General features: G+C 47.0%; 2 protein-coding genes across 2 annotated transcripts; both read left to right on the top strand.

The window, feature by feature from the left end:
• The first annotated feature begins 3,497 nt into the window (after window positions 1-3,497).
• Window positions 3,498-5,811, top strand: LOC140207450 (probable G-protein coupled receptor 139). The gene is made up of 2 exons (XM_072275972.1): window positions 3,498-3,564; window positions 4,901-5,811. Exons 1-2 carry the CDS (start codon window positions 3,498-3,500, stop codon window positions 5,809-5,811), a joined length of 978 nt encoding a protein of 325 aa, XP_072132073.1.
• Window positions 5,812-21,145: 15,334 nt separating this feature from the next.
• On the top strand, window positions 21,146-23,522 carry LOC140207449 (probable G-protein coupled receptor 139). Its single transcript, XM_072275971.1, has 2 exons — window positions 21,146-21,212; window positions 22,612-23,522. Exons 1-2 carry the CDS (start codon window positions 21,146-21,148, stop codon window positions 23,520-23,522), a joined length of 978 nt encoding a protein of 325 aa, XP_072132072.1.
• The last annotated feature ends 1,304 nt before the right edge of the window (window positions 23,523-24,826 follow it).

Below are 24,826 nucleotides of genomic sequence, written 5' to 3'. Positions count from 1 at the left end.
AGAAAGTAATCTGCTGCGCCGGTATCCAGCAGAGACTTCTTCGCCTGTAGAGCCGACGGACTGTGGGCAAGGACAGAAGGAGTGAGACGGGCTCTGGTAATGGAATGAGGAGCTGGGAAGAGCCGAGTCGGTTGATATTTGATGCGGTGGTGGTCGGCTCCACAATATTAGCTACGCAGGTTTTTGTTTCCTCCACCAACGCTCGGACTCTTGGGGGTGTTAAAGAATCTCTCCCTAACAACGTGGGTCCTGGAGCCATTGGTGATGAGGCTTGCTCCGTAAGATCGCTGTCAATACGGAGAGTCCGATTGATGAGGTTTCGCAGTTCATTGGGCAGCTCCCAGGCAAACAGATCATATTTCAATTGCTCCGAGAGGCTGTGATGGGAATGGACAAGCGGCTCTTCCGCCATTCTAGCCGAACCCCGGGGCGAGGCTCCTGGACTGCACGGCACAATCCATGTCGCAGGTGAGGTATCAGATCTGCTTCCTCCTCTGCACATCTCGGAAGTTTCGAAGACGCAGCGCATGTCAGCGGTGAAATTCTCATATGTATTGCAAATGCTGTCTTCATAAGCGGTAGCCCAGGTCAGAGCTCGTGCATCCAAGAGGTGGACAAGGAAGACGACCTTGACACGGCGTATTGAATATAGAGAAATGGGAGCTCGAAGTGTAAGCCGCTCTGGGACGGGAAATTGCAGCATCGGGTTAGAGATCCGTCAAAGCTTTCGGGCAGCAGAATCCTCGGTTCAGAGGATGAACGCTGACGAACGCGGAGCTGATACATCGAGCGGAGACTTCGCTGAGAGCGGTGGACTGTAGTTATCGGTTTCCTGCTGCTTCTGATCGTGTGTTCACGTCGGCGGACGATTTCTTTTAGGCAACGATACTTTTAGGTCAATCGATGTTTCTCTCATCCTGTCAGGAAATGAAGAGGAGTTTTGGCGTAAAGCAGAACAGCGGAGAGGATTCAGCACTGATCGATAAGATTAATCAGAAACCGCATCATAACGAGCCACGAAGGGCCACGAAGCAAGGGAGAACAGAAACTAAGTACAACATGCAACAGGGTCATCTTTAGGCAGGGAGGGTGAAAGCTCGGAGCAACTGATTCAAGCCGGCTGGTTGGATGAGTGAACAGGGACTGTGGATGAGAATTGGGGTTATATGGACACTGCTATCTGAACAGCTCCATTTTCCTGGCGACACACCTCTGCATCAGCTCCACTGCAATCACATCCTTGACCGACGGGGAGCAGAAAATTACCATATGCTAATCATGCAATAGTATATATTATACCCTACTGCACCATGACCTTTCCCGTCAGTGAACTCACATTATCAATCCGCATCACTACCGTCATTGATGTTTGAAATTCCATTACCTTGTCCGTCTCAGAAAGGCAGCGTCCAATATTACGGACCTCCTACACTCAGGGCGTGCCCTTTTCTCACCGTTACCATTAGGGAGAAGGTACAGGAGCCTGAAGGCACACATTCGTCGACTCAGCAACAGCTTTTCCCCCTCTGCCATCCAATTCCTAAATGGACAATCTTTGGGCAATACCTCAGTGTTTTTAATATACAGCATTTCTGTTTTTGCACGTTGTTTAGAATCTATTCAATATACGCAACTGATTTACCTGTTTATTTACTTTTTTTTGTTATTTGTTTTTTCTCTCTGCTATATTATGTATTACATTGAACAGCTGCTGCTAAGTTAACAAATTTCACGTCACCTGCCCGTGATAATAAACCCGATTCTGATTCTCATTCTGATTCTGATTCTGAATCAGCACTCACGAGAACCCCGTCACTCTCTGTGAATATCCTAGCACTACTCTCCCATGGACATAATCACCACATACCTCAATATTGATCCCGATCTGTCGTTCAGTATCCATCTAATGAAATTTGTCCCATAGCCCACAGCCCATTGATTTATTACTGCAACGAGTATCTACTCACAGTGGAAGTCTTTTCTTGTGTGCCACTCAGTTGAGACCACTTAATAAATAAGTACTTCGTCAGAAACAAGCCACAGAATATAGAATACTGTGTAGTATTCCCAATGGAAGTGCTTGTCGGTTCGTCAAATATGTAAATCCGTCTACCTACCTCAGTATCAACAACGCTACCATCGCTTTTCATCTACAAAACAATTGTCATTGTTGGTGCAAACGTAATGAATGCCGATGCTCTGCCGGTTTAAGCATTTTCGCCATTACGAGGGTCATGTGTGCGGTGATTGAATTACTTTGCTTCATACCGGCGCGGACATGTGACGGGTTGCACCAGAGCTGGAGGAACACAGCCAGTCAGGAAATGAATAAGCAGTTGAGGTTGCTGGTGCGAACCTAGAACAAAGCTGGATAAAGAAAAAAAAGGAGGAAGGTGCCAGAAAAAGAATGTTTGGGGTAGCGGGAGGAGGACAAGCCGGAAGGTGATAGGTGAAGTCAGGTGATTGGAGTAGCGTGAGGAAGTCAGGGGCTGGGAGGTAATTGGCGGAAAAGGCAAAGCGCGTGAGAAGAATAAACCTGACAGGAGAGGAGAGCGGACCATGGGAGAAAGAGAAGGAGGAGAGGCATCCGGGAGAGAGGAAAGACAGACGAGGAGGAGAGTAAGAGTACAGAGTGGAGAATTGCAGGAGAGGGAAGGGAGAGACGGAAATACCGGAAGATGGAGATATCCATGTCCATGCCATAAGACAGGAGGCTATTTTGACGGAATAAAACGTGTTACTCCTCCAATGAGAGATTGGTCATATCGTGGCAGAAGAGGAGGTTATAGACCTGTCAGCCCGGCAATGGGGATAGAAATGGAAACGGTTGGCTACTGGAATACTTTGTCGTTGGAGCTGATGTGCCGACAGTCGGCCAGAGTGACGACTGTTCATATATTGCCACAGACGGTGCCTGACCTGTTAACTTCATCCAGTATTTTGTATGTGTTGCAATTCATTCGATGAACGGTTTGGTGGGTTGACTATCTTCGTAAGCCTGGATGCGATATTAGTTTGAGACCCTTCACTATATTACACGGACATGCAAACAACTTAATCTGTTTTATATAATTTTATTGTAAGATCTATCACCGTAACAATTCTCAGAGTGAAACAGAACAGCCAATGTCAATACAACATTGGTCTCTGATGTCTGTGTCCATAGAGACAAGCAATGACACGATCAACAATAACAATCATGAATCTGAGAGGTGAGTCTGAGCGTTTCTCGCGGGAACATTCACCGACTCTGAATCGTCTTTGAGATTTTGCAATTCCTTGTCAAGCTATCCATACCTCATCACAATTGGGAATTTACTTGAATGACATCATGATTACTTTTATCCCAGCTGTTGGAAGACATGTCAGCCTTGTGTAATATTGAATATTCGGTGTGCTGGAGCGAATATAAATGAATGAGAGTGGAGATTCATCAGCTCAGAATTTCCTTCAGCGAGATCGCGGGCAGCTGGAAGACAGGCTGAATGTCACACAATATGCTTGAAACATTTTTCCGTGTGAGAAAGATATACTTCTTGATCATTGCCGTTATTGGTGTTCCAGGTAAGAACAGAGGCGAACTGACATTTGCTGTCCTGTGTGCGCGGTCGTTGGACTCTTTCAGTTACCGACAGCGTTGTGATACCGGTGTATCAGTGAGTGCGATGCGGACATTGTAAAGAACTCTGTGTTCAATCCGTGACCTCGGCTGAAAATAAACCGGCAGCTGAAACGGCTGTAGTGCGGAAGATAGAATAGGTAGATCCATTTTGCAGATTCATGACCGACATTTGTGATTTATCAATGCAAAGCCTCTGTCAAAGTAAACTCCGATAATCCAGCGCGCTCGGCATTTTTACGGGCTACTTGGTGATACTCTGAATCAATAGCGTAACATGCTTCACATTCAGATTTATCCTATTGCGCTGCGTTTTCAAAAACTTGCTTCAAGTTGGACGGGATCGCGGAAGCGGGTCGCCGGCGAGATTCAGCGGAGAACGGTAGACATCACTTGTGAGTTAGACTCCCAGCCATCGTGAAATTCCAAAATTCAAACAAGGGTCTGTTTGCGTTTTAGTGCACCAGAGTTTCTTTCCATGTCCTATGATACGTGTAGTGAAGAGGGAGTTAAGAGCCAACCCAGCAGTGTCTGTTGGAGGTCGAACGGGGTAAGGTACATACGATACTCCGCTCTGGAACGATAACCCTTGCGGCATTTACAATAATGCTGCAGTAATTCTGGAGCAACCCCTCAAAGAGCGAATATTTTGAAAAATATACATTGGCTTTCCTATGGAAACTGGATGGTTTAAGCACTAGCGTTCAAAATACATGAAAATCATTTCAAATCGGGAATTAGAACTTCCTGATTGCAATCGACCGCAGTCAAGCGTAGTTGCAGAATTTTAAAGAAGCGAAGCAACAGAGGTCGCTGTACGCGGATGGCAAACGGGAGTTGGGGAGGAAGAGAAGACATGTGAACGGGAGACAGAGGTGGAGGGAACGGGGCTTCGCTGCATGGGGTGATTCCAGAATGTATGTGACAGAAACGTAGCAAACATCGTCGATCAGAAATTTCCGATGTATCCAAGCTTCATAGATGTCAAAAACTTGATGTTTGGAGATTTGTAATGATTTCTCCTAACCAAAGAATATTTCCCGATTCGTTTACAATGCCTCCTTCCCAAACCCTGCTCCTCTTCCTGGACCGAGTACTGTTACCATTCACCCAGCATGTAATTGTACGGGGCATCTACGAGTCCCACTTTACACCTGTTAAACTCCAGAAATGCGTTGTCTCCAAACTTTGATTGTTCTCAATTTTTATGCACTTCTCTTGCGCTGAGACCCGTGTGGCGGCGGGATAGTAATTCGCTCATTATTTCTGCTGTTTCTCCAGTGAATTTAGTGGCGATTGTGATCCTGTCCCGGGGAAAGTGCGGCCTCTCCACCTGCACCACTCGCTACCTGGTGGCCATGGCAACGGCGGATCTACTGACCATCATCTTTCAGGTTATATTGGGGCGGGTCTTTAATTATTACTTGCCCGGGACGTTTCTGGACATCACCGCCGTATGCAGTGTGAACTATGTCCCCTTAAGGGCTGCCACAGACTGTTCTGTCTGGTTCACTGTCACCTTTACGTTTGATCGGTTTGTCGCCATCTGTTGCCAGAAGCTGAAAACAAAATATTGCACGGGGAAAACTGCGGCTGTAGTTTTGACAACAACCGGCGTTCTTTTCTGTTTTAAAAATGTGCCCTACTTCTTTATGTATCGACCAATGAAAGTAATTGATAATATACCCTGGGGCTGCATTCGTAAATCGAGTTACTATACGGATCGCAGGTGGGTGGGATATAGCTGGCTTTCTACCGTTCTAGCGCCATTGCTCCCCTTCGTGTTAATACTGCTGTTCAACGCTCTGACAGTCAGACACATTTTGGTGGCCAGTCGGGTCCGTAAGGGGCTGAGGGGTCAGAACAAGGCGGAGAACCGCAGTGACCCGGAGATGGAGAGCAGGAGGAGGTCTGTGATCTTACTTCTCACCATCTCCGGAAGCTTCATCACCCTGTGGTCAGTAAAAGTTGCCGAATTCCTTTATTACACCATTGCTGGATTGGATCAAAATAGTTACAACGATTCGGAATATATATTTCAACACTCCGGATACATGCTGATGATATTAAGTTGCTGCACAAACACGTTTATTTATGGGGTGACTCAGTCCAAGTTCAGAGAGCAGTTCATCAGCACAGCGAAATATCCGCTCTCGTCAATTATTCAACTAATTAATAAACAACACATCTAAGCTCGCAGTTCTTTTTTTCGTCTCGACACTACGGAACTGGCGCTCAGCGGAGAGCGCGGCAGCTGCGAGAGTGGTTGAGAGCCCGATCGAAACCCAGATCCGGAACAGACACTTCGGCAACTGCAGCCTGCGACTTCCACCTCCTACCAATTATTAAACTCAAACTACCTTTTATTTGTATTTTTAACTATATTTCCGCTGCCGTTACCGCCACACGTTAATCGATAACAAATCCCGCTCTCCTCACCGGCTTGTCGTTGACGGTGAGGAAATGGAGCACCGAACGGAAATACTGCCGTCACAAGGAGACCGGGCGCAATTCACACTGAGCGCACCGAGGATCAGCTCGGGACTGCTCCGTGCTCGCAGTCAGTAGACAACACCGCGGTGAGATTTAACTGATTGCATCCGGTATCTGATCGGCACGTCCCTCCACACGCTACGAGCAGACAACGCTCACATTTACAGATATTTAAATTTCAACATTCGTGCTTACCTGTATCCAATGAGTGAGTTTGTATCAATTTCCCGATGTGTGCACCTGCCCAGGGAATGCCTGCACTAGGTCCAATTATCATCTGCAAAAAGTCTATTTCTAAAGATGACTGGAATTACTGTGTGAGAAAAGCACGTTTCTTCCTCATTTCCCAGGGTGCCTGGCGGGGAGGGGTGGGTAACAAAAAAACGGTCATAACTTTTAATGACTTCTCAATTGGCAAAAGCTTTCCGATTATTCTAGTGGGGTTTAGTACTGGTGCGTTTTGGACTTTTACATAAATATTGCCGTCACTATTGTGCATTGATTTTGTAGATATTACTGTCGGTACAATGTATACGCTGTTCATACCATAGTCTATCAACTTTCTCCTTTACGTCAGCATCGTTCTGCTGATTTCACTTCTGGATTTCGGAATGTTGAGTATGTTTGGAATGGATCCATTAAGGAAGTTGTGTTTTTTTTTGTTTGTCTTGTGACATTCTATCGGGACGGTTATTATGAATATGAAATAATGGATCTGTCGTCATATCAATATACACCCGGGCTCTCAAACTGAATGAGGATTGCATTTATAGTATAGCATCCTTTATGAGTTTGTCTTTTAAAGCAAGACTTTGGTGAATGATGCTTGTCACTTGGTTCTGCCTGTGTAAGTAATCAGATTGAACTAAACTGTTGCAAGATCCTTTGATCCCTCACAGACTTCTTAATTCAATTCAGTTCAATTTAAGTCTAATTGTCATTTATCCGTATATTAATACTCATGAATACAGCCAAAAGAGACAGCTTTGCCACGGGGTCAAGGTGCGAGCACACGTTACCAACACTCACTCACAGTAAGCCCACACAAGATCATTATCACGTAATGAGAGTCTCAACCCCGTATAGAATATCAGTAAAACACACAACGACGCAGGATAGATGCAGTTTAACATTGGAATCCCCAGTCTACCGATATCATCTGTAGACTGTTACCTAGACGACCGATTCCTACCAGGCGAATCTGTGGCTTTGAGGCCCAGTCCTCGCATTTACAAAACACAACGAGACAAATATATATGTGCATATTCCAGACCCAATATGATTGAGTTCAACTTGAAATTTCATAGTGGAAAGTAAAGTCTGATGTAGCAGTCTTTCAGTGGAGTAAGGGAAATTACAGTGGTATGAAAGAGGAGCTGGCCAAAGTAAACTGGAAGGAGCAGCTGGCAGGCATTTCAGCAGAGCAGCAATGGCGCGCAGAGAGCGAGAAAGACTAGGGAGAGGAGCCAATGAATCGGTGGGACGAGGGAGAGAAAGACTGGGGAGAAGGACCGATGAGTTGGTGAGACAAGGGAAAGAGAGACTGGGGCAATGGAGAGAGAAACTGAGGAATGGACAGATTCGGAGGCGAAAAGGAGTCTGCAGTGAGAGAGAGACCGACGCAGACATAGTCGGGGATATGTGAGAGCCTGGCAGCACAGACACGGGCGACAGAGAGACTTTGGAAAGAGTATGACGAACGGGGTGGAGATGCTAGTGGGAAAGGAGACTGAGAAAGAGAGCCGAAGGGAGAGACACGAGGAGAGAGATACTGGGAGTGGATACGTCACGGAGAGAGAGTGTAGGAGAGACGGAGTGGCCAAGTAGAGAGTACCTGGGAGCAGCGGGAGAGAGGGACTGGAGAGCGGGAGAGACTGAGGACGGAGAACGTCAGGAAGAAACTGACTGGGTGACTGGAGTGCTGAAGAGAGTGAGACCGGGGCTGGGTGTGGCGACGAGAGAAAGTATGTTGGGGAGTGGGGGGGGCGGTGTGGGAGAGAGCATGAGGAGATTGAGAGGGACCTTAAATGCAGATAGTGGCCATGGTGAGCAAAGAGATTGGGGTGGGTAGAGATGTTAGGTGTGGAAGAAGCTTTGACTTGAGAAGAGAGTTCGGAGTGGGGATGGAAATTGAGTTGAGGAGAGACCAGGATGAGGAGAGAGACCGGGACAGGGAGAGAAGCAAGAGAGCTTGAAACCTGGGATGGAAATTGAGGGGAGAAAGCGACTAGAGTATAGAGAGTCTGGAGGACAGAGAGATGGGTGGGAATAGGTAGGGGTTGGGAATGAGTGAGAAAGAGACAGAATGAGCTGGAAAGAGAGAGTCAGTAGAAGTGACGGTGCGAAAAAGAGACTGGTGAGATGGCGAAGAAACTAGGGATTAGAGAAAGACGGATGGAGAGACACACTGGAGGTTATAGTCTGGGGCACAGAAGAACGATGAGGTAAATGGGAAGAGAAAGCGGGGTAGAGAGAAAGCGGGGGAGAGAGACAGTCGAGATAGGCAGAGGGAGAATATGATGCGAGAGAAACTGTGGGAGAGAGAGAAAGACAGGGAAGTGAGAAAGACTGGGTAGAGAGACACAGGGCAGAGAGACGAAAGTGAGAAAGACTGGGTAGAGGGAGACTGACGTAGAGAGAGTAGGGAGCGTTGGTCTGGTGGATAGAGAGACTAGGAGAGAGGGAGACCGGGTAGAGAGACAGGGCAGAGAGAGACACTAGCCGAGGAAGGTTGCGGGGATAGATAGAGTCGGATGACAGACATTGTGAGTTCCGGGAGATGCTGAGAGAGACAGAGAGAGGGAGGGAGGGAGAGAGAGAGAGAGAGAAAGAGAAAGAGAGTAGGCAGAGTGAGGTAGAATGTAAAGAGACAGTGGGGGACGTGAAATACTAGGAGATAAGACAGCGGGGAGAGAAACTGCGGAGAGAGAAATTTTGGGGAGACATAGACTGGGGAGAAAGAAATTGGAGGAGAAAGACGACATAAGAGTGCCAGTGGCGTGAGGGACACAGAGATCCTGGGGTGAGAGAGCAAGAGAGAGAGACTGAGGGGTGAGAGAGAGAGAGAGAGACTGGGGGGTGAGAGAGAGAGAGAGACTGAGGGGTCAGAGAGAGAGAGAGAGAGAGAGAGAGGGATAGAGGGAATGACTGCGGATTCAGACAAACTGGGCAGGAAGAGACTTGGGGAAAGAGAACGCGGAACGGGAGTCGAGGGGAGCGACATTGGGGAGCACAAGAGCCAGGGCAGAAGGCGTGAGAGAAAAACGAGGGACACAAAGGGTCGGGGAAGATAAGATGTGGAAGGAGAGAGAGAGCTGGAGGCGAAAGAGATGGAGGGCACTGCAGGAAGAAACGGGAGGGGGTGAACGTACAGAGAACAGCGAGAGAGAGAGAGGTGGAGACTCAACGAGGAGACTGGGAGAAAGAAGGAATTTGGGGGACAGAGGGTCCGGGATGCTGAGGAAAGTGAAAGTAGGGAGGGAGAGTGAGACGCAGAGAGAGACTGTGGATTGAGAGAAAGAGCAGGGGAGAGAGACGGTGGACTTGAACGGGGACAGAGATCGGGCTGAGGAGAGAGACCTGCAGGACAGATGGTTCGAAAGATCGGAGTGTGGAAGGAAATTGGGGTGGGAAAGGCACTGGAAGGAGAGAGATCAGATGTCAAAAGCGACGGATAGTGGGACGGTAGAGGCAGCCAGAGGAAAAGTGTGGGGAGAGGGGGAGAGAAGAAAGAAAGAGAGAGAGAGAGAGAGACGCGCGTAGGAAAGGCGGACTGGAGAGAGAGTGAGACGGGGAGAGAGAATATCGATAGAACACGAGAGGGAGGCCGGAGGGAGTGATTTGTCGGGGGTTGTTGAGACAGTTGGAGAGAGACCTCAGGTCTGGAGAGGGACGCAGGTGACTGACTGGGAGGTGATAGAGACTAGGAGAAAGCCTGGTGGAGATGAGGCGAGAGACTAGATGTTAGAAGGAGCCGGCAGAGCAAGAGACTGGAGGAGGGAGATAGAGAGACTGGGGGCTGAGTGAGAGACTGGGATGAGGGAAGATAGGACATTGTGAGTCAGAGAAAAGGCTTATGTACCGTGAGTCATTAGAGAGTTTTCATACCAGCACGTCCTTTTAGGATTTTACAGCTTCCATTGCAAAATCACTCTAAAACATCCATCCAGCCCTTTCCGCCTCGGTCTGACCACTCCCTCCCTGTCACATTGATCACACTCTCCACCCCTTTTCGCGATCTCCATCTTCGCGACCACCCACTCTTTCTCTCCTGAACACCCCCACCTGCATCCCGTCCTCCGACCTATCCTTCACTCTCTCCTCCTCTCCGGCCAACCGCAGAAATCGCCTTCCCTGCCCTCTGTGGCGCCCCTTGTCCTTCCCGAACGGGACGGTGCCTGCCTGCCGGCGAGAGACGGAGTGCCCCGGGGAGGACGCAGACGGGATACAGGCAGCCCTCTTTCCAGTCTGCAGTCGGATTTAGAGTCGCAGCCGAAGCGCATGCAGCCCAGAGCCGGGCCGGACTGGAAGTGTGTAGGGAGAATCCGGCCTGTGTCGCTGTCCTTGTACCGTGAAGTAGCCGGATTCCTCCTCCACCCTCCCGCTCCCTTCTACTCCCTATTCAATACGGTGATTCGCCGGTGCCGACCCTCATCCGAGCACAAAACGCCCCCGACCTCCTGCCTCTGTCCCAGGCTATAAGGGTGCTGAGGGCGCAGGGGCGTCCCGAGTGTGTGCGCAGATGGGCCTCGCTTGCGAGGCGTTTCGGGTCGATAGGTCCTGAGGCCGAAGAGGCTGTTGGAAGCTGAGAGAAGGTTGAAGATTTACCTCAACCCCGTGATCCATGGGGGAGAGCCGGCCCGGTAGGTGTGTGATCAGAAGTCCCGGCACTCGTGGGTTTGGCGGTGCTCCTGGGCTCGGTGATTCCGTAGCCTGGAGGTCAAAGGAAGGGTGGAATGACAGCATGGGATTGCGGAGTTCGGCCGGTAGGGGGAGCTACTGGATGGAGGGATGGGGTGGGTGATCTCGATTTGTCATTTTAACTATTTATGGAACAACACAAACCTAACACTTGTGAAAAATAGAGAAAAAAATCGTATTTTAGTGTACGTCACTCTGCACTGGCACCTGCCTTTCGTAAACGGGGACACACACTAATCCCAGAGACTCGTGCCGGTACCAAAATAATGCCACCATCTCGCTATGTCGCCCCAGCCTCGTGTCACCCCAAACTAACCCCACTGCCCTGTTAAGTCCCAGCTTATTCCACACAGCATTGTGTCAGTCCTTAAACTAATCCCTCTGCCCCGCTCTCTCCCCACACCCCCGTGTCAGTCCCCAAACGATTCACTTCACCGCGATCTCTCTCTACGAACCTATGTCAGTCCCTGAACTAATCACACTGCCCTGCTCTCTCCCCACACCCCCGTGTCAGTCTCCAAAGACATTAATTGGCTAAATGTAATTATGATCCTATTAGGCTGGAATATCCGAGCTAAAACAGGGAACGGGTGCGCTCTGGAAAATGCATAACGGAAATGAGAAGTTGTTTTAGGCAGCACCTACATAGGGTGCAGGATAGGTGAATAGTTTGGCAAGAGATGTAGATCAACTAATCAACAGGGGGAGAAAAAGCTGACCAGGTTTAGAAACACACACAAAAATTGCCGGGGAATGCAGCAGGCCAAGCAGCATCTGTAGGAAGAGGTACAGTCGACGTTTCGGGCCGAGACCCTTCGTCAGGACCTCTTCCTATAGATGTTGCCTGGCCTGCTGCGTTCACCAGCAATTTTTGTGTGGGTTGCTTGAAATTCCAGCATCTGCAGATATCCTCGCGCCCAGGTTTATAAAGTTAGGATCGGACACGGCTGTAGAGTTACAAGGCAGCCAGGGGCGAACTGAAGAATGGAATTAGGAGAACAAGAAACCTCTACAGAAGGCCTACAGGAGGATTAAGGAAAACCCGACGACATTCTAGATGAATGTGAAGAAGAGGATGACTAGAGTGAGAGTAGGACAGGTCAGGGATAGAGATGAAACATACGGCTGGAGTTGGTGGAGGTGGGACAAGTCCTTAATGAGGAGTTTACTTCAATTTTCACCAGTGAGAGTTCCTGGCGTTCGTGAGGAAGCGTTAACAGGGCTTATGTGCGGCAACAGGACGAGGTTAAAACAGAGGATGTTCAGGAACTTCTGAGAATCATTCGGAGAGATAAGTCCTCTTGTGAAGTTGCGAGAAACCCCAGGTTACTGGGGGAAGCGGAGGGAGAGATTGCTGCGCCCTTGGCGATTATCTTTGCGTCATCACTGCCGCACATGCAGTATCAGGGGATCGGAAATGGAAATATGATTCCTTTGCTCAGGAAAGGGAATAAGGATACCCTTGTAAATTATAGCCTAGCGAGTCCTACTTCAGTCATGGGCAAATTACTGGAGAACATTCTTAGAAACCGAATTTGCGAGGTTTTGAAGAACAAGATTTGGGAGAGTCAGAATGGCTTTGGGAGGGGCAGGTCATGGCTCACTGCCTAGTTCAATTCTGTGAGGACGTGGCAAAGCACATTGGTTAAAGTAGAAAAGTTGATCTGGTATAAATAGATTTTAATAAGGCATTTGCTATGGTTAACCATGGTAGGACCGTGCATAGCGTCAGAGGCTTGGTATCCAGGGAGAGCTGGCCGGTGGATTCAGGACTGACGCCCACAGAAGCCAGACTGTAGTTGTGGATGGAGCGTTTTCTCCCTGGATGTCGGTGACCAGTGGAATCCTGCAGTGAGTAGTTTGAGACCCCCGCTTTTTGTGTTTTTATGAATGATTTGGCTGAGGAAGTGGAGGGTGTATTATTGTATTTACAATGATGTGGAGGTTGGTGGAATTATGGATAGTATAGAAGTTTGTCACAGATTACAACAGGACAGTGACAGGACGCAGAGCAGCGCTGAGCAGTTACAGATGGAGTTCAACCCGAAACGTACGAAATGGTTCACTTTGGGAGAATGGATTTGAAGGCAGAGGTATTACTTGCTTTAGTCAACCGAGAGCCGCACATTAGTACAAGTTCCATAATAGAATCAGAGTGATGGGACTCTCTCCGATAAGGCGAGGGCCGCTCATCGGTAGAGTAACACAATAGTCACGGAGCGGTGCACTGCAAGAGCAGAAGGAAGTGTGATTGACAGGTGAGCTTGAACACATCCGCTGTTCCGCACATACTTAGCAGCGGAGATTGCGGAGGCATTAACAATGATCTTTCAAAAGTCGATAGATTCTGGCATGGTTCCGGAGGGCTGGAAGATTGCAAATGTCACTCCGCTATTTAAGAAGGGGGCAAGGAATCAAAAAGGAAATTATAGACCTGTTAGCTTGACATCGGTGGTTGGGAAGTTCTTGGAGTCGATTGTCAAGGATGAGGTTACAGAGTACCTGGAGGCATATGACAAGATAGGCAGAACTCAGCATGATTTCCTTAAAGGAAAATCCTGCCTGACAAACCTATTACAATTTTTTGAGGAAATTACCAGTAGGCTAGACAAGGGAGATGCAGTGGATGTTGCATATTTGGATTTTCAGAGGGCCTTTGACAAGGTGCCACACATGAGGCTACTTAACAAGATAAGAGCCCATGGAATTACAGGAAAGTTACATACGTGGATAGAGCGTTGGCTAATTGGCAGGAAACAGAGAGTGGGAATAAAGGGATCCTATTCTGGTTGGCTGCCGGTTACCAGTGGTGTTCCACAGGGATCAGTGTTGGGGCCGCTTCTTTTTACATTGTACATCAACGATTTGGATTATGGAATAGATGGCTTTGTAGCTAAGTTTGCTGACGATACGAAGATAGGTGGAGGGGCCGGTAGTGCTGAGGAAACGGAGAGTCTGCAGAGAGACTTGGATAGATTGGAAGAATGGGCAGAGAAGTGGCAAATGAAGTACAATGTTGGAAAGTGTATGGTTATGCACTTTGGCAGAAAAAAATAAACGGGCAGACTATTATTTAAATAGGGAGAGAATTCAAAGTTCTGAGGTGCAACGGACTTGGGAGTCCTCGTACAGGATACCCGTAAGGTTAAACTCCAGGTTGAGCTGGTGGTGAAGAAGGCGAATGCAATGTTGGCATTCATTTCTAGAGGAATAGAGTATAGGAGCAGGGATGTGATGTTGAGGCTCTATAAGGCGCTGGTGAGACCTCACTTGGAGTACTGTGGGCAGTTTTGGTCTCCTTATTTAAGAAAGGATGTGCTGACGTTGGAGAGAGTACAGAGAGGATTCACTAGAATAATTCCGCGAATGAGAGGGTTAACATATGAGGATCGTTTGTCCGCTGTTGGACTGTATTCCTTGGAGTTTAAAAGAGTGAGGGGAGACCTCATAGAAACATTTCGAATGTTGAAAGGCATGGACAGAATTGATGTGGCAAAGTTGTTTCCCATGATGGGGGAGTCTAGTACGAGAGGGCATGACTTAAGGATTGAAGGGCACCCATTCAGAACAGAGATGCGAAGATTTTTTTTTTTTGCCAGGGGGTAGTGAATCTATGGAAGTTGTTGCCACGGGCAACAGTGGAGGCCAATTCATTGGGTGTATTTAAGTCAGAGATTGATAGGTATCTGAGTAGCCAGGGCATCAAAGGTTATGGTGAGAAGGCGGGGGAGTGGGACTAAATAGGAGAATGGATCAGCTCATGATAAAATGGCGGAGCAGACTCGATGGGCCGAATAGCCGACTTCTGCTCCTTTGTCTTATGGTCTTATGGTCTAAACATCGTCTTCTTCCTTGTTAAATATTGCATCAGTTTTCAGACGAACGTCACGGGGACGTAGGAGCCTGATGATCTTTGTGAAGTCCTTCCAGATTGTGGAGTGCAGGATACAATGTTAATCTTCATCCTGTCTGGAAATATTCTTTTGTTATATTATCCCATTGTCTGTCAGTGACAGTTTCCAACTTGATTATGTTCATTTGAGTTGATTGTCCACTCACTGTACTCAGCCATTGCTCGTGAACCTTCACTGACGTTTTGCACTCTATGTCCACTTGTGAATACGTCATCAATGCAGCCTCCAATTGCGACAGCAGCTGAGTAGTTGCACTCTGTCGACTCGCCAGTTAATGGATTATGAAATCCATTCGGTCATTACAAATGGCCTTGAAGTGACCTCTGATTTGTAGACTGACATCGTACCCATGTCAAAACATATCTGTCCAGTTGGATTGCGGGCGAAGCTTTTCTGTCTCCAAAACTGCTTCTCGTTCTTCATCTCATTGTGTAATCCATTCCATCAAAGTCACAATATATAACATATCAGATGGTGGGAAACAGACAGACGGATAGACAGACACACAGATATACGGATGGACGGGTAGACAGATAGGGATGTTGTCCAGTAGCAGCTGCACCCTGCAAGAGCAATGGAAATAAAGAAAGAAACAGTCTTTGATCTTGGCAGGTAGTTGCCAGAATTGAATCTTCCATTTTGTGAGGCTGCTCTTGCAGCCGCCATTTGGTGAACTATTTCTTGCTCAGTGAAGAATTAATTAGAGCAACTGAACCTTTGTTTTATTATTTGTGCTGACGACCTTCTGAACCTGAGACCATGTTCATATAAGCCGCTGCTTGCATTGTTAAATGACAGGCTTCCGGAAGGAACAGTCTGTGATCTGGTCACCTGGGCCAGCTGTCTGGCTACCCTGGTTGATCTGGTTTGAACCAGTCTAGGTGGAAAGGACAAAGTAAATTGCCCGGATCACATCTGTGGGAAAGAACCACAAAACAACACTGTTTGCAGCTTTGTGTCAGATCCAGTGAGAAGCTGACAAACGTCAGTCAGATGCGCCTGCGTCATAGCATTCAAAACATAAGAGATTGATATGATAAGGAAAAGGCTAGCAATAGAGGGTTTCAGGAGTACAGGCAACTCTGTGGGGACCAACAATCGGAGAAGTGATGACCTCAAGTCAGAAACGTGCATCGGGATCAAGTGAAACATCTGGCCAGCGTAGGCCACTTTTCCCGGTGTGTTACCTTTCCTTTTTTAATGTTTTTGGAGAGTGAGAGGAATCTAGCAGATATTTAGTCTACACGCATTTCGCGGCCAACTCAAGCATGGGATATTTAATCCTGCACGTGTTTGAGAAGTGACGCGGATATCAGACCACCACATCAACAAATACCTCTACTTTGTTCACTTCCATGGATTGGCCTGTTTTGGCCACACACATCAAAATCAGAATCAGCTTTATTATCACCGGCATGTGATGTGAACTTAGCAGCAGCAGTTTAATGCAGGACATAATCTAGCAAAGAGAAAAAACAATGATAAATAAATACACAATACTTAATAAGTAAATCAATTATGGTATACATATACGTATTGAATAGATAAAAATGTGCAGAAACAGAAAAACAGAAATGAGGTATTGTCCAAAGATTCAATGTCCATTTAGGAAACGGATGGCAGTGCGGACGAAGCTGTTCCTGAATCGCTGAGTGGGTGCCTTCAGGCGTCTGTACCTCCGACCTGATGGTAACTGTGAGAAAAGGACATGCCCTGGGTGCTGGAGGTCCTTAATAATGGTGACTTTCTGAGACACCGCTCCCTAAAGATGCCCTGGGTACTTTGCAGGTTAGTACCCAAGATGGAGCGGACTAGATTTACAACTCTTTGCAGCTTCTTTCGGTCCTCTGCCGTAGCCCTTCCATACCAGACATTGATGCAGCCTGTCAGAATGCTCTCCACGGTACAGCTATAGAAGTTTTTGAGTGTATTTGTTGACATGCAAAGTCTGTCCAAACTCCTACTAAACTACAGCCGCTGTCTTGCCTTCTTCATAACTACATCGATATGTTGGGACCAGGTTAGATCTCAGAGATCTTGGTACCCAGGAACTTGAAACTGCTCACTCTCACCACTTCTGATCCCTCTGTGAGGATTTGTATGTGTTCCGTCTTCAACGAGCTCTTTCGTCTTACCGACGTTGAGTGCCGGGCTGTGCTGCGGCACCATTCCTCATGTTGGCATATCTCACTCCTGTACGCCCGCTCGTCACACCCTGAGATTCTATCAACAATTGTGGTATCGTCAGCAAATTTATAGATGATATTTGAGCTATGCCTAGCCATACAGTCATGTGTATATAAAGAGCAGAGCAGTGGGCTAAGCACACCCCCCGAGTGTCCAGTGTTGATCGTCAGCGAAGAGGACATGTTATCACCAATCCTCACAGACTGTGGTCTTACGGTTAGGAAGTCGAAGATCCAATTGCAGAGCGAGGTACAGAGGCCCAGGTTCTGCAACTTCTCAATCAGGTTAGTGCGAATGATGGTATTAAATGCCGAGCTATAGTCGACGAAAAGCATCCTAAAGTAGATGTTTGTTTTGTTCAGGTGGTCATTTGATACTTTATGATCCATTATTTTTCCCCCAGCGTGAGTCGCATGACAGCAAGCACTGTAAGGGTCATGTTTTTTGACTTCTCCAGTCCTTTCAACACCATCCGCCCTGCTCTGCTGGGGGAGAAGCTGACAGCGATGCAGGTGGATGCTTTCCTGGCGTCATGGGTTCTTGATTACCTGACTGGCAGACCACAGTACGTGTGCTTGCAACACTGTCTGTCCGACAAAGTGATCAGCAGCACTGGGGCTCCACAGGGGACCGTCTTGTCTCCCTTTCTCTTCACCATTTACACCTCGGACTTCAACCACTGCACAGAGTCTTGTCATCTTCAGAAGTTTTCTGGTGACTCTGCCATAGTTGGATGCATCAGCGGGGGAGATGAGGCTGAGTACTGGGCTACGGTAGGAAACTTTGTCACATGGTGTGAGAAGAATTATCTGCAGCTTAATGTGAAAAAGACTAAGAAGCTGGTGGTAGACCTGAGAAGAGCTAAGGTACTGGTGACCCCTGTTTCCATCCAGGGGGTCAGTGTGGACATGGTGGAGGATTACAAATACCTGGGGATACGAATTCACAATAAACGGGACTGGTCAAAGAACACTGAGGCTGTCTACAAGAAGGGTCAGAGCCGTCTCTATTTCCTGAGGAGACTGAGGTCCTTTAACATCTGCCGGACGATGCTGAGAATATTCTACGAGTCTGTGGTGGCCAGTGCTATCATGTTTGCTGTTGTGTGCTGGGGCAGCAGGCTGAGGGTAGCAGACACCAACAGAATCAACAAACTGATTCGTAAGGCCAGTGATGTTGTGGGGATGGAACTGGACTCTCTGACGGTGGTGTCTGAAAAGAGGATGCTGTCCAGGTTGCATGCCATCTTGGTCAATGTCTCCCATCCACTACATAATGTACTGGTTGGGCACAGGAGTACATTCAGCCAGAGACTCATTCCACCGAGATGCAACACAGAGCGTCATAGGAAGTCATTCCTGCCTGTGGCCATCAAACTTTACAACTCCTCCCTTGGAGGGTCAGACACCCTGAGCCAATAGGCTGGTCCTGGACTTATTTCCTGGCATAATTTACATATCGCTATTTAACTGTTTATGGTTTTATTACTATTTAATTATTTATGGTGCAACTGTAACGAAAACCAATTTCCCCCGGGATCAATAAAGTATGACTATGACTATGAGTATGACTATGTCTACATGTCCCAAAGTCTAAAACAGAAACATAGACCAACAGGACTTATCCAGTGAAACAGTCTGCGTGGAAAGAAAATCTAGCTGTCACTCACCCTCGGAAATGGGTCAAGATTATTAACGTGACTATTTCCAACTTGAAGATTGCGTGGTGGTGAAAGAAAAAAAAAAGGTTAAACACGGAGCTTTATTCGTTCTCTCCGAAGCGTGAAATCCTAGCCGTTCTTTAGGGTTCCGTCGTATCAGAGCGAGAAACTGACACGGGCATCATCATAGCAACAACGAGAGGTCAGTTTAGACGATGTAAGACAAAGGAACACAGCTTATTTCAGGTGTCCGGTTGGAAGATGGGATGTCCGTCCTCCCTTCCCTGTTTTGCCGAACTATGGCCGTGGAAAAGTCAGAGTAAAATATCCGAATGTCAGTGTATTAAGCAGTAAATTGTGATGGGCAACCGCTCAGGATCAGTCAGGCCGACCGTGTGCCCGAATTCTGCAGAACGAGCACCCAAACTCGGTTGTTTTGTTTTTTTCTCTCTCTGATTTAGTGGAGACGTCAATGTCACCACTGAAAGTGCAGTAGCCTAGGTCGGCAGGTACGCGTCTAAATCGCAGCGTCAATTACTTACATCGACATCAAACGAATAAAGCTGCTGATTCAATTCTATTCAGGAATAATCCAATCTGTTCTCTGTTCATCCATCACTGTCTGGTTTGGATCAGCTACCAAACAAGACAAGAATAGACTCCAAAGAACCGTCAGGGCTGCGGAAAGGATTATTGGTGTGAAGCTGCCCTCGATCCAGGACTTATATGCATCTAGAGTCAGGGAGCGAGCAAGCAGCATCATTGTAGACCCGTCACACCCTGGACATCACCTGTTCCAACTCCTTCCTTCTGATGACCGCTCAGTTTCTTTCCATATGCCATCAGTCTTGTGAACAATTGAATTTTAGTCTATTATAAATCAATTCCAGCTGCACATACACAGGTATACCTCATTGTATACAGTTCACGATTATTTGCACTATTGTTTTGTTTGCTTTTTGATTCTGTACAGCGAGAGCTCAGGGTAACCGACATCAAATTCCCTGTATGTGTCCACATACTTGGCGATAATAAAGGATTCTGATTCTGATTCTGATAAAGATAACACCTCACGCTAATTTATGCCACAATGTACACATCAAATAATCCTATGTTCTTCGTATGAGATTTCCATGATATGGAGAAATGGTTATAACTAGTGAACACATGCAGGTTTCTAATAATTATTAAACTATGAATGAAGCATCTGTTCCTCCTCCGGATCAAGGAGAGAATGAAAGATTCACCGCTGATATCTAAAATATTCCACGTTGGGCAACTTTCTGGTGAAATGCTTTTGCATCGTCTCCACCGCAGCACACACTTTACTTACGGAGAACAGAAAGGTTACGATACATCAATCAGGCCAATATTAGATATTATTGTATCATGACCTTTCCCGTCAGTGAACGCGGGTATTCGGTATGTACCGAACACCACATTATCAATCCGTAGCGCTGCTTTCGCTGATGCTTGGACTTCCATTTCCTTGTCCGTCTCCACATCATCACACTCGAGAACCCCGTCACTCTTCGTGAATATCCGTGCCCTACTCATCAATGGAAGGAAACCAACACGTACTGTACCGCAATATTGACCCCAATCTGCCCTTTGCTGACCATCTGTCAAACTGATCAATTTCAGCACATAACCGACGGCCTGTGAGCTGATTACTGCACCGAGTGTACAGACAGTCAAAGGATGTTAAAGCCAATCAGTCCAGACCATTCAATACATAAGCACATCGATGTAACACGACAAGAAAAAAAAAGCAGAATACCCGATATTGTGTTTTATCTACAGTGGAAGTGCAGTTCAGATGGTGAAATATGTAAATATCGCTGTCTACCCCACCGTCAACAACGCTCCCAATTCTGTTCATCCGCGAAGCAATTGTCTGTGTTGGTATAAATGTAATGAACGCAGATGCTCGGCCCGTTTAAGTACTTGCGCCCATTCCAGGGTCCTGTGCACGGTGATGGAATTACTTTGCTTCATACTGCTACGAGGCCTTGATGGCAGCCGGTTCAGCAATAATAATCAATAACCCGAGAGGCGGCCCTGCAGTGTTTCACAACAACATTCACTGACTTTTCACATCGTCATTTCTCCGTCTTTGCGATGTTGCAATTTCGCATCAAGCTAGTCACACCTCATCACAATTGGGACTTTACTTGACTGACATCATGTTTATTTTTTACCCCGGCTGTTGTAAGATACGTCAGCCTTGTGTAGTATTGAATATTCAGCGTGCTGGAGCGAGTAGAAATGAATGAGCGTGGAGATTCATCAGCTCAGAGTTTCTTCAGCGAGATCGCGGGCAGCTGGGAGTCAGGCTGAATCTTTCACAGAATGCTTGAAACATTTTACAGTGTGAGAAAGATATGGTACATGGTCATTGCCGTTATTGGTGTTCCTGGTAAGAACATAGGCGAACTAATATTTGCAGTTCTGTGTGCGCGGTCTTTGGACTTGTTCCTTTCCCGACATGATCGCGGGTGTATCAGTGAGTGCGCTGCAGACGTTGTGACAAAAACTTTGTGTTCGTTCAGAAGTTCCCTTGAAGTTTCAGCTGTGGCCTCCGCTGAAAATAAACCGGCAGCTGAAACTGATATAGAGTGGGATATCGGGGAAAAGGCTACATTTTGCTGAATCATGACAAGCAGTTTTGGATTATCATTGCAAAGCTGTTGTTAAAATAACCTCCGATAATCCGGTGCGCTCGGCACCTTCACCGGCTGCTTTGTGTTATCCCGAATCAATAGCGCAACATGCGTTAAATACACATTTAAAGGTATTGCTTTGTGTTTTAAGAAATTACTGCAAGTTTGAAGGGAACTTGAGAAGCGAATCCCCGGTGAGATTCAGGAGAGCACGGTAGCTATCACCTCGAACCATCGGGAGTTTCCACGATTCAAATTAGGGTCTGCACGCGATATAGTGAACCAGGAATTTTTCCACGTCCCATTATCAGAGAAATGAAGAGGGAATTAAGAGAGAGCCCTGCTGGTGTCAGTTAGAGTTCAGACGGGATAAGTTTCATGCAATTCTCCGATCTGAAAGAACAAACATCAAAATATTTAGAATAACGCTGCAGTAATTTGGAGCAAACCCTAACAGAGGCACATGCTTTGATGTACATATTGTGTTTTCTCCTTTGGAAATTGGATGGATTAAACACTAACTAGTAACATATTTGAAACGTTCAGCGAGTCAGGCAAAACGTTTAAAAGCGAAAATTGAACTTTCTCTTCAGATTCCTTGAAAACAACGTGAAGGAACACCCGCAAGAGTGGCTACCGAACTTATAAGTAGCTAGCCAAGGGAGGCCACAGTGGGCGGGTGACAAACAGATGTCGAGGAGGATAGGAAGATAATACAACGGGAGAATGAACTTTGCTGGGAAATTTGTAAATAGGCAGCGGTGTGGGAGCGGGGTTTTGCGCATGCGGAGAATGCCGGAACACAGGTGACGGTATCGTGGCAATCAGAATCGCTGAGCAAGTTGCCGAGCGACCAAGCATTAGAAATCAGTCGAAAACCTATTGGTGGGTGTTGGAAATTGATACCCGCAAAGCACCCTGAGCGATCAGTTGACAGAGCCTCCTTCCCAAATTCTGCTCCTCCTCGAGTACTGCACCCTTTTCACCAGAGTGCACGTGTGTGAGGCTTCTGCCAACCCCGCATTACACCTTAGAAAGTTCCAGAAGCCAGTTGTCTGGAAAGTGTTAATGTTCTCAATTTACAGCTAATCTCTACACTGAGAACCATGGACTGGCGAGATAATAATTCACTCATTCCTTTTGCTATTCCCGCAGTGAATATTGTGGCGATTGTGATCCTGTTCCGGGGAAAGTGCGGTCTCTCTACCTGCACCACTCACTACCTGGTGGCCATGGCAACGGCGGATCTAATGACCATCGTCTTTGCGGTGATATTGTGGCGGGTCAGTTATTATTACTTCCCTGGGACTTTCCTGGACATCACCCCCGTATGCAGTGTGATCTCTGCCCTGGGACAGACAGCCACTGACTGTTCTGTCTGGTTCACTGTCACTTTTACATTTGATCGGTTTGTCGCCATCTGTTGCCAGAAGCAGAAAGCAAAGTATTGCACCGGGAAAACTGCGGCTGTGATTCTGACAACAATCGGTGTTTTGCTTGGTTTTAAAAATGTGCCCAACGCCTTTGTATATTTTCCTGTGAAAGTGATTGACAATGTACCCTGGGACTGTATTACAAAGTCGGATTACTATACAGGTCCTGGGTGGCTGGGATATAGGTGGCTTTCGACAGTTCTAACGCCATTGCTCCCGTTCGTATTTATACTAATGCTCAACGCTCTGACAGTCAGACACATCCTAGTGACCAGTCGCGTCCGTAAGGGGCTGAGGGGTCAGAGCAAGGCGGAGAACCGCAGTGACCCGGAGATGGAGAGCAGGAGGAGGTCTGTGATCTTACTTCTCACCAGCTCCGGCAGCTTCATCATCCTGTGGTCGGTGAGTGTTGCCGAATTCCTTTATAGCGTCATTGCCGGATTGGATCAAACTAAGTACAATGACTCTCAATACATTTTTCAACACACCGGATACATGCTGATGATATTAACTTGCTGCACAAACACTTTTATTTATGGGGTAACTCAGTCCAAATTCAGAGAGCAGTTCGTCAACGCAGCGAAATATCCACTCGTGTCAATTATTCAATTAATTCATATAGGAATTATCTAAGTTCTCAGAGACCAACGCAGTGTTCTCCATCTTGACACTGCAGAAATGACGGTCAACAGAGGACGTGGTTTAGAGCCCGAGAGACACAGCACGGGAACCCGCAGCTCACGAACTCCACCTCCTACCGATCATTAAACCAATCTGACAGATTGCACAAAAATCAAATGAAAAAGAAATACGACATTGCATACAGTTACAGTTAGCCTTGCACTGGCCCTGCACATTAGGATAAAGCCGTTACGGGGAAAAAAAATGGTAAGCACTGCAGAACTCATGTATTCTATTCATAATTGTGCAACATTATGTGGCTGACTAAGTCCAGGGAAGTCACATTCCGGCCCGCCGAACCCGCGAGATGGAGACGACTGTCCCAAACCGAACCCAGTCTGTGTGCATGCTGTGTAATTTGCTGCCCTGCTTCAACTCAGTGCCAAGAAATTACAGAGGGGACACTGCAGATTTTAGGGGATTCACTGGCCAAACTGTCTCACAACCGGCCTCAGGGCAGTAAGTACAATGATATTCAGGCAAGACTACAGCAAACATCATTTTGTCTTCCATTGCATTCACGTTACACGAAGTCAGTAACTGTGAGATATTATCGCTGTTTATTTTCAGACAAGAGGATGTTTATTTACTCTCCGTGGAGGTGCATTGGGGAAGCACAACTGAATGTGTTGACCTTATCCAGTTGAAAGTGAATCTTGGCGGGTCAGTGCGTTAAGTCCTCGTCCATTACCTTCGAATTCTATAAAACAAAATAGTGCCTGTGATTGATAAATCTGTACGCAAGTGTTGCTGAATGTATACAAGTAATTCAAGATCAAAAATTGAAAAGCTTCAGCTAACGTGCATGTTATGTGTGTGTGTTTATGCGTGTGTGTGTGTGTGTGTGTGTGTGTGTGTGTGTGTGTGTGTGTGTGTGTGTTTTAACGAGTATAATCAGTATTATTACAGATGCAGACGGGGTGTCGCAGCGTGTGAAAGTGAGACCACATAGGTTCAGCGATCCCAGTAGATCTTGACCTCAGGGCTTTCACTGTGCAGAATTTTCGGCATACGATAATCCGTGCTTTCAATGGGAGATTTATTTTCCTTCAAAGTGCACAAGACGTGTGTGGGGTAAGTGAAGATTGGCTCGTTCGCGCCCACAATCAAGTTGTTGGTTGGGATCCATTCAAAAGCCCCCATTTCCTGGTCAGTTTTGTACCATTGCTAGTTCAAACGTCACAGGGACCTCGTGATTAGCTAACATATGATCTTGTGGATGTATCGAGAGGGCTGTAGATGACGGTGAACAGAAA

Source organism: Mobula birostris, chromosome 13 (assembly GCF_030028105.1).
Source record: "Mobula birostris isolate sMobBir1 chromosome 13, sMobBir1.hap1, whole genome shotgun sequence".
NCBI classification, from domain to species: Eukaryota; Metazoa; Chordata; class Chondrichthyes; order Myliobatiformes; family Myliobatidae; genus Mobula; species Mobula birostris.
Note: the sequence above shows the minus strand (reverse complement) of the source record. Positions and strands in the feature narration are given on the sequence as shown.

Bases quoted from the DNA above. Each gene is read 5' to 3' on its own strand.
- LOC140207450 (XM_072275972.1), top strand. From the start codon at position 3,498: ATGCTTGAAACATTTTTCCGTGTGAGAAAGATATACTTCTTGATCATT. The intron at 3,565-4,900 runs GTAAGAACAGAG...CTGTTTCTCCAG, and splicing joins TGCCGTTATTGGTGTTCCAG to TGAATTTAGTGGCGATTGTG.
- LOC140207449 (XM_072275971.1), top strand. From the start codon at position 21,146: ATGCTTGAAACATTTTACAGTGTGAGAAAGATATGGTACATGGTCATT. The intron at 21,213-22,611 runs GTAAGAACATAG...CTATTCCCGCAG, and splicing joins TGCCGTTATTGGTGTTCCTG to TGAATATTGTGGCGATTGTG.